Source organism: Melanotaenia boesemani, chromosome 7 (assembly GCF_017639745.1).
Source record: "Melanotaenia boesemani isolate fMelBoe1 chromosome 7, fMelBoe1.pri, whole genome shotgun sequence".
NCBI classification, from domain to species: domain Eukaryota; kingdom Metazoa; phylum Chordata; class Actinopteri; order Atheriniformes; family Melanotaeniidae; genus Melanotaenia; species Melanotaenia boesemani.
In genome coordinates this window covers 34,202,499-34,216,031 of record NC_055688.1, presented here as the reverse complement: position 1 = coordinate 34,216,031, position 13,533 = coordinate 34,202,499, and the positions used below count along the sequence as shown (strand labels likewise).

The 13,533-nt window shown below is 40.6% G+C and overlaps 1 protein-coding gene across 1 annotated transcript in view; it reads right to left on the bottom strand.

The window, feature by feature from the left end:
- Nucleotides 1-13,533, bottom strand: part of gpc4 (glypican 4) — a 40,311-nt gene that overhangs the window by 12,324 nt on the left and 14,454 nt on the right. Inside the window, exon 2 of the mRNA XM_041989652.1 lies at nt 3,696-3,854. Within this exon, the coding sequence (XP_041845586.1) occupies nt 3,696-3,854 (159 nt within the window). The remainder of the gene's footprint in view (nt 1-3,695; nt 3,855-13,533) is intronic.

Genomic DNA, 13,533 nt, shown 5'->3' with positions numbered 1-13,533 from the left:
AACCGAACTTCACAACTTTTCAACTTCACAACAGCAGGATTTCGCTTTATGGGACAGAGTCCACACTAGCAACTGGATATCAACACATGGTTGATTCATCAAAGACATGCAAGAGAACATTAATGGAATAAGAGTGGCTAAGAAAGAGAAAGGAACGGGAGAGAGCAAGAGATAAAACAAGTTAACATCAGACTGACTTTTACTGAATGGAGAGATCTCAGAGAAGAGTCAGGATGCAAGATGGAAGCTGAATTAAACTTCATTTGGGGGGCACCTCACTGATAAAATCTGTAATTCAGTAGTGCTTCTTTAAATCAGACCACTTTCTTGCCCTTTATTTTAGCAGGTAAAATGTTCGAGAACCAATTCTAATTTGCATACACGAGCTGGCCAAGAAGCCACAATAGTAAAGAAAAAAAGGAAATTCCAAAGAGATACATATATACATACCAAAGCCTGTAAAATCACAGATCCTCACATAACAAGCATGTAAATCAACAAAGGGTAAAAAATAAGAAAAAAACGAGTCAGCTAGTATTCCCAGGAGAAAGAGAGAAGAAATGTGTTTAAATATCTTTGTGTGTATGAATGTATGTATGTATTAGAAAAGGATGAATGATGCATGGGAGTATGGTCCGGGAAGGCTAACAAGAGCAACGATGATCTGTTTTAGGATAACCCCTCTGGGGTCGAGGGTGTTTTAGACTACTTTTGATTTCTTGTTTATATTTTACCGTAAACATAGTTTAAAATGTCTGGTTTGGTTTTGCTCTTTTTAGCAGAACTGATTTTAGTCATTTTTGTTTTTTTCATTTTGAAAAAAACTGTATTAACAAACTGGACCTAAAAATCACACACACTAAAAAAAAAAACAAAATTTGAGAAAAATTTTTTGGGTGAAAAGCACAACCATGTTTGATGAACGACTTTTATAACTTAGCATTTTGGAGGTTTTTGGCTGTCATCTCTCCCACAACTTTCCCTCTTCTTCAGCAACTAGATGAATCAAACAGTCAGAATGTTTTGATTGGCTGATGTGGTGCATTTTTCCACCAATAGGAAAGGAGGTTGTTAGACTTATTGAGTTTTTTTTTCCTTGCTTACTAGCAGTTTTTCCACACTAAATGATGGTAAACCATGAAAAAGTATTCTTTAAAGTGGTTATACCTCTGGTAATACTTGGTCCATCAACACTATTTTAAAGCTGATATATAGTTTAATACAAGTTAAAATGGAGACTGTGTTGCTGTGTCTTGCTGGATAATCTTAAATTATTATAGAGGGTTAAATTTAAAAGTTAAAGATATCCAAAAGTTGTGAGTTTGAGGGAATTTAAATGTTTTTAAAGCCCCTTGCTGATGCAAAATTGAAGGATCTGTGGCCAAAAAGAGCGGAGGCATTGGGGATAAGGAATTTGATATATTCACTTAACCTAGTGCGATAAGATGATGATGACAGATGATGATGGAGTTTTGGCCAGAAATGTCTTATAGTGAAACCAATGATGGAGCCACCCAGTATGAAGGAAAACCCACGGATATGTAACAATCCCAATGGTGAGTGTGAAAAGGTGAATTAATGGCAACGCATATAGTTGAATGCTAAAGAGCGTTGTTTATTGAGTATTTGATGCCATTTAAAACTGTAGTCCAGAATTGGGAGTACTATCATCATGATGTGCTTGGCAGACAGAAAAGGAAACGTCATTAGGGAAAAGAAAAACTGATCTAGCTTTGACTTTTGTCTGAAAGCTGCTGCTGATGTATGGAAAATGACAGATGAATCCAACCAGATACAGAGATATTTGTAAGCGTTAACATAATCAAAGGCTGAGCCCTTGGTGTAGCAGATCTTAGGGCCCCTGAAGGCATCATTTGCCAGCTAAAAAATTATGCATTTGGTCTTATTAAAGGAGGAAATGAAAGTTGCGAAAAGGCTGCTCCACAGACTAGGACTGAGTTGCAAAGTGGAGAGCACATATGATTATATCATCAGTGTACAGATGCACGACGGTAATAAAACTTACTGTTAAAACCACAATTATTTTTAAAAGCTGATTTGCATGTAAATATGCAAATCCGGGAAGGAAACGGTTTTGACTCTTGTGTTTCTGGTATCAATTCCTCAAAATCAACCTCCATGAAAACCATTTTTTGCCTATCTCAGATATGAGGCATTGTTACAGGTAAGGACCTAATCATCCATTGTCCTCATTAGAATAAAAATTAGAAGCATCTTCAGCTTCTGCAACTTGTTATTGGTATTTTTCCATCATTTGATTATTTACCGACATGACAAAACAAGTAATCGCTAGATTGCGTATGAATGAAAGAAGCCTTAAAACATTCCCACAGACTTCCAGATGAGCCTCAAGAGTGAAGGATTGAGCACAACAATGAGAAAGAGCTGGAAAGAGAAAGAGAGGTTTGAGGGGAGATTTTCGAGAGTGAGGCATGAGATGGGGACAAAGGGCAGTAAGAGAAGAGGAAAAAGAGGGGTGGAATGGCCTGAGCAGCCACTGCATTCCTACACGTCACATTCCTGCTAACATCTGGCTGCAATACACCCTGTTACCAACTATCCCTCACTGCCTTTCACTGACACATAAGATCTGAGGGTCTCTGACCCATAAATGCACAAGAACGTATGTGCACACAGAAATGCACCAAGTTATGTACACAGCCTCCCTTAACAAGCCAAATTCCAGCGTTTTTAACCTCTTCATCATGAGGCCTAGTTTTTCTGCCTCCTGTCCAAAATGACAAGTTCAAAATAAATGAAGAATATGTATGTACAATGTTGGGCTCAAAAGAAAGCTGAGACATGTGAGATTACTACACAAGTGTCAAAATATATATGCGTTACTGTGTCAGAGTAATTTCACCTGGAACACAGTAGAAAATGTACATAGTTGTCTCTCCCTAAAGGAAAACCACATTACTTTCAGGAAAACCAGAGGACAGCTGTGTAGAAGCTAAAAAGGTGAACCTGTGCAGTTTCCAGATGTTTTAACAAAGATGTTACACAGGTAAATATCTTAGAAACACATCAGCCAATGTTGATGATGGACACCTCTATCAGTGGGTCAGGAGATTGGAGGGACTGGTGCTTCATAGGGTTGCTAAGATCTTCTGTACTACATGTATCTCATGCTGCCCCCGTACAGGGAGCTCTCATCAGGAAGAGGCTAAACTCCAATGCTTTCTTCTTCTCTGGTCGGGCCCCTTGTCTTCTCCTCGCTGTCTTAGCCTCTCTGCTGAGCTGCGACGGGGGGTATGGTTGGGTTGCCAAGGGTACTGAAAGCCGCCCTGCTTCCTCTGTGAGTCAGCACTGTTGCATGTTCCCATACGCTCCAGTCCTCAGCAGGGGAAATCTGATCCCAGTATTTACAGGCACACACACACATGTGCTCACACACAGAACAGGAAGTACAGAGAAGACAAAATCTGGAGATGTGTGTGGTCCCGTCTGGAAGCATGCGTTTCTCTCTGGAGAGAAGCACTGGGCGTGGGGTGGTGGGGCTGTATGATAGGGCAGCGAGCTAAGACGCTGAGAGACAGGTGGACAGACCAACAGACACAGACTGACTGTCTCCGCTGTGAGCAGTGCACTGGCAGGTGGGGGCGTCCATCAACGAGCCATGGGGACAGCAGGATGGTGTGTGTGTGTGTGTTTGTGTAAGCGTGTTTGCTTACTGTCAAAGTGTTCGTGCCTCTGTTTGAAAGTGGCTTGTAGGTTGGTGCTAAGCCTGGACACGGGAGCTTTGATCTCCGAGTGGCTGTACTGGCTCAGCTTCTCCTCCATCTCCACCGTGCAGCACGAGAAACCCTGTGGACACACTTTCAAGGGGGCTCCTGGAAGAGATGAGAAGCATACAATTTTAGCACCATGTGACGGATAAAATGTCCTCAAGAGTTACATTAGCACACAATATTTCAAGTCAGTGATTGTGGAATTAAAACAGATCTGCTTAAAGTGAAACAGGATTTCAGTCAGTGAACACCAGGACAGCCATGCTTTATTTAATTAAGACAGAGGGTCAAATTTTTATGGATACTTTACTTTTTCCAGACTTAAATTTATATACCAATGATCCTTATCTGGGATGAAACTTTTACAACCTTAAATAACAGCTTGACCCTTAAACACATCAAACGCACGCTGGTTGTTAAACCTTCTTCACTGCTCTTATTAGCAACTTTCATCTCTGAGCTGCCGCTTTACGAAGTCTCGCTCTTCTCCAGACTGGTAGTTCAGAGCTGGAGATTTTTCTGAGTGCTGTGTCCTTCTAAAACACAGTTTTTAAGAGGAGAAGATTAACTTTTCACCCTCTTTGCAGGTAAGACTTCAGCCTCAGGCAGAATGATGCAGGTACACGTGAAACTACGCTTTCCACAATCTGTGGCTTTGCATCCGCACAGGAAGAAACCGACTTTCTACTTAAGATTAAACCCGTTAAAAATCCTGAAGGCCTGAGAAGCAAATGCAGGATCTACGAACATGGAGTGTCAAGTGATCAGTTTTTCAAAACTAATGTCTGTTTTCTGTAGAAAAGTCAAATTTCCCAACTGATCGACATTAGCATGAAATAAAGAACTAAGCCAAAAACGACACGACTGTGCTTTTACACCCTCGCGGTGTAAATACTGTCTTTAATAAAACTTTGTCAAAAGTGAGTTTAATTTTCAATTAAAAGAAGGGTCACAGGAGGACGAACGCAAAGTTGCAGCTGCAATAATGTTTTGTTTTAAACGTGGCTGTAGGAATTTGGGAGAACACAGGGATCCTTTCATTGCATCTCAGCACCAACAGTCTGTTTAGTTTTCCCCAGCAGTTTGTGCTCACCCACTCTGTGAGCACGAACACGTTGCTGCTACTTCAGGTTTTTTCTTTACAAGGAGTTTTTCACTGCCGAATCATTACAAATCCCAGATTCAGATGTTAAAGTTCTTCTTTTAAATACTTTTTCTGACATACTTACGAAACACTAACACAAAAATCCCAAGTTCCACACTTTAACATCGCTGGCAAAACTCACCGTTTCTACACATTTCATATTTGCTTATTTCCTGGTTTATAAATTCATTTTTGACATCAAGTTCATTTCAGGGCTGCATTAGAGCACAATGCCAGGAAAAACATGCAACATCACTGTTGAATTTAGATGAAAATATGAGCTGAGGTGTAAAAAAGGGCTGCTTTCCATGTCTGCATTGATGTGTGTTTATAAGTTGTAGAAAACGCCAAACAAGCAGAAGTAAAATGCTTTAACACACCTGCTGGAAATATCTGCTATTACAAAGGTCTACAGTCACCATTTCTTATGTTCCAAGCAGTCATGGGAGGACTTATAAAGTCCAGTCCTAATTAAAAATCTAAATTCAAACATAATTAAACACAAGCCCTGTCGTGCTGCACACGTTAAGCTCTGCTTGTTAAGGCACACAGTTTACTGTAGGTTACATGTGTTAACTTTAAAAGTGACTCTCTGACCTTAAACTATGTGTTTCTGACTTGTTTTGATGGCAGTGACACTTATTATGTGCATTTCTGGAGCCATTGATGCCCTTCAGCGCACTGAGGCTGAGAAAACATACGTTTTTTTTAGGATGCTGCATCACTTTTCAGCTGTAAAGCAAAAGTGTAAAAAAACTAAGCAAAATTGTATGCAGAATCTCAACCCTCTAAGTTACGGTCAATATAAACATTTATTTTCTAGGACAGTCAGATTATAAGTACTAAAATTATGTACAACGAATGTATAAATAGATATAGCAGCATAAAGGTCGACCAGAGGAAGAAAACTGAATTTATTACTAACAGAACTTTGTAGAAATACCACACAGGTCAACAGTGACCAAGCCTTTTCTCATCTCATCATTCTCTCAAGTCTTGGCTTTCAGGAGAAAAAATATTGGCATTAAAACAAAACCAGAACAGAAACTATTTCTATATTTACACTATGTCCTCCAGCTGTTTTTTTTTTCTGTTTACAGCTATTTATACTAATATTTACTTAATATTCGCACAAAACCAATCAGCTCACTGTGCACCAAAAACATATTCTTGGTTTTATTCTAGCCATAGAGAAGCATTATTTTTCTTCTTAAAAATAAGAAAGGCTGCTCCTGATTGGACATCACTGTCAATTTAAGCTTTCTGATTGGTGGAAAGAGATGAAAATTTGATAATAATGGTGATACCATGGATGATCGTGGATTTATCATATAGTCTCTGAAAAAAAAAAGTCTCTTTTCACAAAAAAAAAAAGAAGATATTTCTAAAATTTCGACAAAGTGCTGCAGGAGTTTCCACTGAATGGTGGTTGGTGCATCAGCTGTTATTCATTAATCTCGTCCTGCCGAGACTTCACTTTGAGGGGGAAGAAAATTTCTAATTCTTTGTAAAAATCTGAATTTCGCTGTTGTTTGCTATCAAGGATGGAAGTTATATTTTTTCTTTAATTATTTGGAAAAAGATTTCCGTCTCCTCCTGCGTCTACTCATCCTGCGCCATCTTTACTGGAAATGAACTGGTCACGTGACCCCCAGCGTCAAGTCCGGAGACAGGTAAATGCGGAAAAAGTGTTTCCATTACACTGATGTACTTTTATATCGACACATCTGAAAAACCACCTCATGGGCGCGTAAAGACTTTTTAGCAATATTCGAGAGGTTTTTTAAAAATGTAGGTGTTTCCATTACGAGTTTTTCATTGGGATATTTAAGTTTTACAAAACACGCGCAGTGTCTGACAGATCACCTAAAGATTAAGCAATAGATTACAAATTACCCAACAGAGTTACACACTAATGTTTCTAAGAAACTGTTGACAATAGAAGCGATAGAACTCAATCTTCATTCAGCGTTAGCATGAACACAAGATAGAAATAAAACTCCTTTTGTGATGATGAAACTGAATAACAGCACAAGTAGTTCAGAGAACATTCTAGCTTGTCTGAAATGGTCTCTAAAATGTTGAAAAAAATTAAACTACAAGGTCAAAAGTGACTCACAGCAATACAATCATCTAAACAAGGCTCCGGGGGGAGGGATGCACCCTGGCGCCATAAACCGGACCCCTCTGTCTGGGACCAAGTCCAAATAAGCCTCAAGTCACTGCTCCTCTCTCAATCCTCTCCTCAAACTCATCTCTACTTCCAGAAAGCGCTTGTTCTGCTCACCCCCCCCCCCCACTCCTGCTTGCACATGCACGTACGAGCACGTGCACCCAGGCACAGTTGGCAGCCCCTACATAAACATTCACACATCAAATCGCTGCTCGACACATGGCTCTTTGTGAGTGCATGATTGGAGGTACAGGGACACACACACAAGCTTAACTTATAGGTGAAACAGCCGAGCAGTCTCTCCTCTAGCAGGGCCCCCTGCTTGCCCACAGCAAAGGCATACAATCAAAAGGGTTATATCCATGTGGAAAATAGCCCTAGTTACCAAAGTACACAAATAAATGAGATGGTCAATATTTCACAGGAATGTCTGTACAAATGTCACATTGTTAGCCCAAAGGATTAAGTCTCTGAAAACTGAAGATTCTTAGCTAATGCATACTTTGTGAAAACATTTTGGCAGCCAAATTCTCTAAAAACCACGAGGAGAAAAATGCCTACATGAACAAAAAACAAAAAGGAAAAAAAAAATAGCAGCACTTCTTATAAAAATCACACTAACATGTTTCAGCTTTGGCGTTTCAGGTCGATGCATCAGCCACTTCTCTACCACCTCCAGCGTGAATGGTCTTGTGTGACTGCCGAGCCGGCTCTCGGTTCCTTTTAGGGGCTTCTCAACCTTCCAGTTTCCCAAGTAATTTAAGATGTAATAAGACAAAGTGCGACAGCATTGTTCTGGTGTCACACCGAAGAGGAAAACTGCCATTTATGGTGGTCCAAACAAGAGAGCAGCATCTTGTAAACAAACATGTGACTGTGTGTCATGTTATTCATCTGCTCTGTGCTTCTTCTCTGCCCTCCTTTGTGGCGAGACCACCATCCCCTTTAAATGGCTCATAAAATAAGTCACTTCCCTTTGACATTGTCCTGCCTCTTCAACTCTGTTCTCAGAGGAAGGATGGTGGGGGAGGTGAAAACGCCTCTCAGACAAAAACCAGATTAGACACCTCGCCACCCCCTCTCCCTGCCATCATGTGCCCCTGAACCAGACAGACCTTAAAGTGTCCCCCACCCTGCAGGCTTAACCAGCAAGGCCAGGGGTTAACAGCAACTCCTCTGAGAGAGGTTGTGTCCTCTGACCCCCTCCCCACCCCTATCCGACAGCCACCACATCCACTACACACAGTAATTCGCGCCCCAATCACTCCAATAATAACCCACCAATACACATACCAGAGAACCCCTCTCCCCCTCCTCATTCTTCTTCTCCATGCCAGCAATTAAGAGTCATAAAACTCAGAGACACATGCAAAAAATATAAATAGGACCGGTCAACTGTTACACACTCCAATCTGAAGTCATAAAAGTCCGTCATGGATTATTTCTGTAACCCCGTCAACTCGTCTAAAGCTGCAGAGGGAGTTGTGGAGGAGGCCACGGGGTAGCGCACTTCACAAACCAATCACAGCCTGGGGCCTGCTCGTCTGGAGCTCACCTCAGCTTTCATGCCATCCTCCACATTAGAAAATATTACTAAAATGCACTCATTATGTGTTTAAGCGCCAACTCCATTCAGAGTAATCCAGTGAGGCAGTAAGATATCGGGGTAATCTGATTTCATGACATGAAAACATGTGAACATATTTTAAGATGCTCCGAATCATCAGCGAGTGTCACATACGCAAAATGACTCATGAATAAATGTTAACTATGAATCAGCATATTAAGCTCCCTGTTCTGACTTGTGATGGAGCCGCAGCCAGTTTACTGAGCATTACGCAGACTGCTGTAAATTTACGCGCCCTGCAGCCGTAACGTTCTGTTCCTGCTCCTCACTTCTGTCTGGGGTGTAATTATCCTGAGGGGAGGGAGGTGGGGGTGCTAAAGGATTGGTGCCATTTGTTGGGTTACTTTCTTTTCTGATCCACATCCTGTCATGCACAATCTCATGTGTGAAACTTGTGGTGTTGGAGTCAACGCCGTTGCTTTCGAGGTGTGTAAGGTCTGTTATGGGCATGATGAAAATGTAAAGGTAGCTGCATATTTCATTCACCAGTTGACTTTTCTAAGTTTTCCCTTGTTAAATTCCATCCTGTTATGGCATGTTGTCAAATCACCCTTCTTGGTCTCACCCTGCTTTCATCTGCAAGAACCCTACAGTTGAGGTTTCTGTCTAGAAGTTATAAATGACACATTACTCGCTCAAAAATGTCCTTCATCTACAGAAAAGAAAATATCCACGATTTCTTTCCCAGTCAGTAATTCAAACTCTTCTCACAAAGCAAACTCCAATATAAAGATTTCCTTTAAAATGTCCCTCACAATGTTCACAGAAAGCAAAGTTTCATATTTGTGCAGGAAACATGATGCAACATGAGATCAATCTGGTCTTATAGAGTTTAAACCAGTGGTTTTTATTTCATGTACAAGACAATTGAAATTGCTTTATGTAAACATTAAAAGCTTTACAACTGGGTGCAGACGAAGCATTAAAAAGAACATTAAACTCAAACAAATAAAAGAAATTAACACATAAAATGTCACTAAATAGTTTTAGGAGTTAAATAAAAACAGAAAAAACTCCAATGAAATAAGATAAAATGCAAGTAATAAAAGTTACAGTTTGAGGAATTAATTGTTTTTATAAAAGTGCCTCTTTACGTTGCGCCCACGCCCCATTTAAAGAAATCCCTTCACTAGATGAGCTAACCTAAGAGCCTAGTTTTATTTACGGCATGAAGGAAAACACAGGGGAGTTGTAAACACTGACAGTCTGCTTTTCAGTCAAACAGTGGAGCCTTTTTCGTACTCCTCCTTTAACCTAGTGGCGTCTTCAGCTAAGTAACCATCACATTAGCGCCACTGGTGAACAAACGCAACGATACTCGGGAGCAAATTAAATGATGATAACCAGGAAAGCTGCTGCTGTCACATTACAGACAACAAGACTATAAATGTTAAAGCGCAGAGGTTTCCTACACTCCTGGGTGTGCGGGTATACCCTCAAGTTACAGTATGGTTCAATAAGCACGAAGGCAGAAAATGTTCTACAATATGTTGTAAACAGAAACTGTTATTACAGACTGGGCTGTTCATATGGAGATAATCAGGGCAGGGCGAAATTTCCACCTACTCTCTCTACACTTCAGCCTCTTTACAAAAATAGAGTAATGACAAGTTTACAGCAGTTTTGGCCAAGCCAATAATGCTTTTCAGGTCCCAGTTCATGCAGAAGGTCCAGAAGACCCTGGAAGTGCTGGGAGGGGACCTCTGAGTCCACCACAGGTGCTTTAACAAGAAATGGTGGGTTGAAATAAGGAACACTGCTTATTATTTGTAATGTTAATGTTTCATGTCACCACTGCTCTGTGTTCGCAAACTTTGAAGAACTGGCTGTGTAGTTGTGACTGTTTAAAGTGTTTAAGGGCTCAGACGGCACAACGTGTTCAAATCACGAGAACCTGCATAAAAAAAGCTGCAGATTACTGGCCAGTATTAGTTTTTTATGATAACTACGTTTTAGGTGAATCACTTAAGTGTCTGACTAAGCAGGACACTCCCAAACACATACTCTAGATTAATTGCTCCTCTCAGGCAGTAGCTGGGTTTTGTTTGTTTTTTTTTAGTGACTAAGACTCAAAACTAAAACATGACTCAAAAACAACACTTCTGCCATAAACCTGTAGCCTGTAAAGGAATCAACTGCAAAGCGTTACGACTCTAAAAGTTAAAATGTGATAATATCTGCATGTAACAGAACAACGTGAATGTATTAGGATAATCATATTCGTCTACATGTAAAGAGAGTGCATAAACAGTTGTTTGAGAAACATCAGATTATAAAGAACCTGACCAGATAGACGTACAGGTTTTTAGGATATGAAACCACATTAAATAATGCATAATGCAGAAATAAATTGCTTCAGGTTATTTAGAAATAATGCCAGCCCAGCGTTGCCCAGTTTTAACTCTACAGTCAGCACTGTCTGCAACATATGCAGCAGAGTTCAGGTCACAGCTGAACAGACACTGGTGCAAAGTCAAACCTTGTTCTTATAGCAAGTTACTGAATGGAGAAAAATAAAAAAATAAGCTAATAATGACCCTAATGCCCCCTAGATCTAATGTACCATATGAACAAACGTTCAGCTGCAGTTGGACTTTAAAAAAATGCTAATAATAGTCAACTGTTTGTATTTGGCCACCTCTAAAAGCCATGGAAATGTTCTAAAAGCCATGGAAATTTTCTAGTTTGCTTATATCATCAGTAAATTTTCAAAGCTACCAAACCGATGCACATGGCATGCTCCTGGCTTTAACCCGTTTGTAGGGCCGGGAATGTTTAAATAGGACAATTATTGATGCTTTTATTTCTCTTGTGTGATATATACTTTCCGAGTTTAAACATGTAACATGGTTTCTCATATTTGTCATGACAAACAACGAACAAACAACGTAGATGAAGACTGGCTTTTCTGTTGGCTAATGAAGGACAACTTCTGTTTCTATCACATAAAACCAAAACATGCAGCTGCATCCACGAGTTCCACGTAAGAACTGCTTCGTCCACGTCTGCATGACGACTTATTTTATTTCTTTAGTGCATTTATTTAACAGGAACAATACATAGAAACATAGAATACATTAAGTGCAACAGAAACCTACGGGAGACATCAAGGAGGCTCCGTCCCGCTTTTATATATAGTCTATGGTTCTGACATTAGTTTCATACACTAGGTTGGTGGCGGTAATGCACCGCTATAAAGTTTGTTCCAACCACCCAACACGCCCGATGCACTCCCACAGCCTTTATTCAAAGCTCCGGCCACATCTACAGTTGCAGCCCTCGTCATCGGCGTCTTCTCTGGTTTGTCCCTGTTGCTGGTCGCATGTTAGCTATACTGTTCAACTCTGGTGGTATTACCCAAGCAAAGGATCCACAAGGCCCTCAAAAACAGACCAAATTACGAACATAAACGGAGGAAACGAACAAAAATGTCCTTCCTCTGCATGGAGCATAAATGGGCCTTAAATCTGACTAACACCCATAAATAATAGGATCTAGGACTGGGAGGAAACCCCTCAGTAGTGGTGTTTGGAAAAGTCAAGCGCTGCTTATGACATGAGAGATTTATGCCACTTAGAACAATGCTTGCAATCCCTTTATGAGGCAGGAAGCTCTGGTTCAGAGGAGTACTCTCTGGAGTGAATATTTTCAGCTTAACAGCCAGCCACAAGGCTTTTCTGTATAGAATGATGTTTCCTTAAATAAATCAGGAATTAAAAATCCGTTCCACAACGCAGCTGTTAAAACACCAAATCGCCAAAATCTCCTTGTCACATTGCATGAGGAGAAAGAAAACACGTCTGCTGCTGCACCGCAAGCAGCAAAGCAGAACCCATTAAAGCCTCAGCTGCATCTTTTTTACACGCGAGTACTTCAGAGAGAAGAAATGTCACATTAAAAAGTTAATCACTGCTCAATCTTCCACATTTTTCTCCAAAATGTGAAACCATTCGCTAAAGAGCAGTCAATTTAGCAAACAATGCACACACACGGATCCATAAATCTGAGCCTGCTGCCACCAGAGTCTATTACTGATTACTAAACCAGTCGGGGCCTCAGGCCAATTAAAACTCTCCATTTGTGAAATTCCAAAACGCCGTCATCCATGAACATTTACCCAGAAGCCCCTGGGGAGATTCCACAACATTGCCCTGGCCTCTCATTCCGTCTGTTTCCCCTCTCCCATCCCGGCCCAGCATCTCCTGCTTTGTCTCCACACAAAAGCTCCCCTGCCTACACCACTTCCCAGGTCACTGCTTTGTCAGGGCTTCAACTCGCTTCTTAGTACATTTAACAAGTCAGAAACCAAATTCCAACCACTGCTCTGAGGCTCCCTCTTACATTCACCTGCTGGACAATGAACACACACTTTGTGGTTACAGAAAATCTGCCACTGTGCTGGAATCCTTTCGAGCTAAATAAAACTCACTACACATACAGTAGCTTCAATCACAGGCTGTGCAGACCGCTCATAAAAAGCTAGATAGCCAAATTTTGGGTGAAATTTACAGAAAATGTAAAAGGTTCATGTTACACTGATATATCACGAATTCATTCATTGAAACAAAATCTAAGGCTAATCTAACTCTGCAGGCAAACTCAGGCTCAAATCTGGCTTTTTTGCTCTTTTGGGCACGCCTTGTCTGAATTGGAAGTATGATCAGTGCTAAATCAGATCATGTGGCATTTCATCTAAATTCTTTTGGTCGATGAAGTGAGACAGGCGTCACAATACTGCGCCGGAGGAGACGGGACGCCTCAAGATCAAATGCAAACAATGGATTAAAAATATATCATAATTTTGTCCGCTACAATTGCACAATTTGAAACACACACA